Source organism: Olea europaea, unplaced genomic scaffold (assembly GCF_002742605.1).
Source record: "Olea europaea var. sylvestris unplaced genomic scaffold, O_europaea_v1 scaffold21975, whole genome shotgun sequence".
NCBI classification, from domain to species: domain Eukaryota; kingdom Viridiplantae; phylum Streptophyta; class Magnoliopsida; order Lamiales; family Oleaceae; genus Olea; species Olea europaea.
The window spans coordinates 1-1,797 of NW_019239990.1; the positions used below are offsets into that span (position 1 = coordinate 1).

The window sequence follows — 1,797 nt, forward strand, 5'->3', positions numbered from 1 at the left end:
CAAATTTTTATTATCTGCTACTTAACACGTAAAGCGCATCACCAGAAAATTTACAGCTAAAAGTTCGCCACAACTTCAATAGTTAGAGCATTGATGTTGCTTGAATTCATTTAAGCTATTAGATCGTAATATCCTTCCATTTGTTGCATTCTTCATTTTTCTAATAATTGAGGAAATTTCTTAAGGACCAATGTAGTGAGTAAAAAAGAACAGTGGCTTCACTCAAATTTTTCTTACAAGAACCTTCTTCTACACTCAAAAATAAAACTTTGTCCTGCTGTTTAGTAACTGGGGCTATTTTAGAAGGGAGTGAATGTAAGAAATTTACCAATCTAATTTTTCCTCTTAATTAACAAATCAATTTCGCATTACAATGGAAAAAATTTACCGCATAATCCTTCTAGAAGAAACTTAAATTGCATCAAGGGCTTTAATCCCAGCATTCTTGTCCCAATCCTCCGGCGGGGCGGCATCTGCCATTATCTTTTCCTGACCACGCCAAAGTATCTGATTCCCAAAATATGATATCAGTCTGATAGGCCAGGGCAAGAAAGAAGGGACATAAATACTCTGTAGCAGAATTGGCAATAACCTACCTTATCAATGACTCCAAATTCTTTAGCTCTCGTTGAATCCATATAAAATGGTCTCCTCATCACGTCAGCTACAGTCTCCAAGGACTGGTCAAATATGAAACAAAACATTGTGTGTGTTCATTCTGCTACATATTGAAAACACGATGAAAACACTTACGATTTGTCAAACTCACATTTCCGGTGTGCTTGGACAGAAGTTCAACCAGAATGTCTCTATTTATTATAACCTGTAAAAGAATTCAGTCAAGATCTACAAAAATAGAGGTTAAGTGCAGTAATATATTCATCTCAACTTCAATTCCAGATTTCACAGAATTCTTTCCGCAACTTCTCTCGCTGAGGGTGTACAGTGGGTGCATACACAAGTGTTTGTTTTTCAAATGGGGTTTTTCTTGTACTTTATGTGCACGTGTTTTTATAATTTCCATTATCAAATTTTTTATTACTGCTTGCTTTGAACCGACATATAAGTTTGTGTACAGGTAGAGGATATTTTCACAATAAATTCTCCTTTTTATTTTAGTATAGAGAATATGGTGTGGAAATACCAAGTAACTCAGTGATATTATATTACACAATTCTATTATATAGAGGATGCGTCCAACCAGAGGGGGAACCAATCCATAAAAGAAGGGCAGACGCTACAAGTATACTTCATCAAGGAGTTTATACTGCAATAATCGAGAATCATCCTTCCAAATTGAAAAGGAGAGCCACTGAAAGACCTGAAACTTACCTCCTTTGCACGTATGAGAACATCACTGGCTGGCATCAACCCAGAAGACGGGACTCGAGGTTGTTGAATCATTGCTGGAACAGAATTAAGTTAACAGTTTAAACAGGCAAAAAGACATCTGGAATCACCATCTCGACCCAGATGTAGTCAATTATGACATACCTTTTGCATGTGGCATCATAAACCTTTTGCCCTTGCTTCCAGCAGCAAGTAAGAGGCATGCCTGGCCTATAGCGGCTCCAACAGCAACTGTATGTATCTGCATAGGGATGTAAAGAAACACAAGAAAAGATTAAAATCTCACCTTTTCAAAACCAATGACAAAGTGACCACTTCGGGAATACAATCAAACTTAGGCAAAGCAACTATTCACACAAGCAATATCCTTCTTGAATTAGACCACAGCACAAGCCACTTTAGGTGCAAAAAACCCCAGTTCGACTGAGACCAATTGGCCACCAACCC

General features: G+C 37.5%; 1 protein-coding gene across 1 annotated transcript; it reads right to left on the bottom strand.

The window, feature by feature from the left end:
• Window positions 1-118: 118 nt before the first annotated feature.
• On the bottom strand, window positions 119-1,639 carry LOC111380728 (ATP-dependent Clp protease proteolytic subunit-related protein 3, chloroplastic-like). Its single transcript, XM_023004361.1, has 5 exons — window positions 1,495-1,639; window positions 1,333-1,406; window positions 770-823; window positions 597-680; window positions 119-507 (listed from the first exon to the last, which is right to left on the bottom strand). Exons 1-5 carry the CDS (start codon window positions 1,595-1,597, stop codon window positions 412-414), a joined length of 411 nt encoding a protein of 136 aa, XP_022860129.1. The 5' UTR covers window positions 1,598-1,639; the 3' UTR covers window positions 119-411.
• Between the last annotated feature and the right edge of the window lie 158 nt (window positions 1,640-1,797).

Excerpts from the sequence above, each read along its gene's own strand:
- LOC111380728 (XM_023004361.1), bottom strand. The coding sequence starts at position 1,597 with ATGCAGATACATACAGTTGCTGTTGGAGCCGCTATAGGCCAGGCATGC. Across the intron at positions 1,407-1,494 it reads TATGATGCCACATGCAAAAG|CAATGATTCAACAACCTCGA; the intron begins GTATGTCATAAT and ends ATTCTGTTCCAG. Across the intron at positions 824-1,332 it reads TTCTCATACGTGCAAAGGAG|GTTATAATAAATAGAGACAT; the intron begins GTAAGTTTCAGG and ends ATTCTTTTACAG.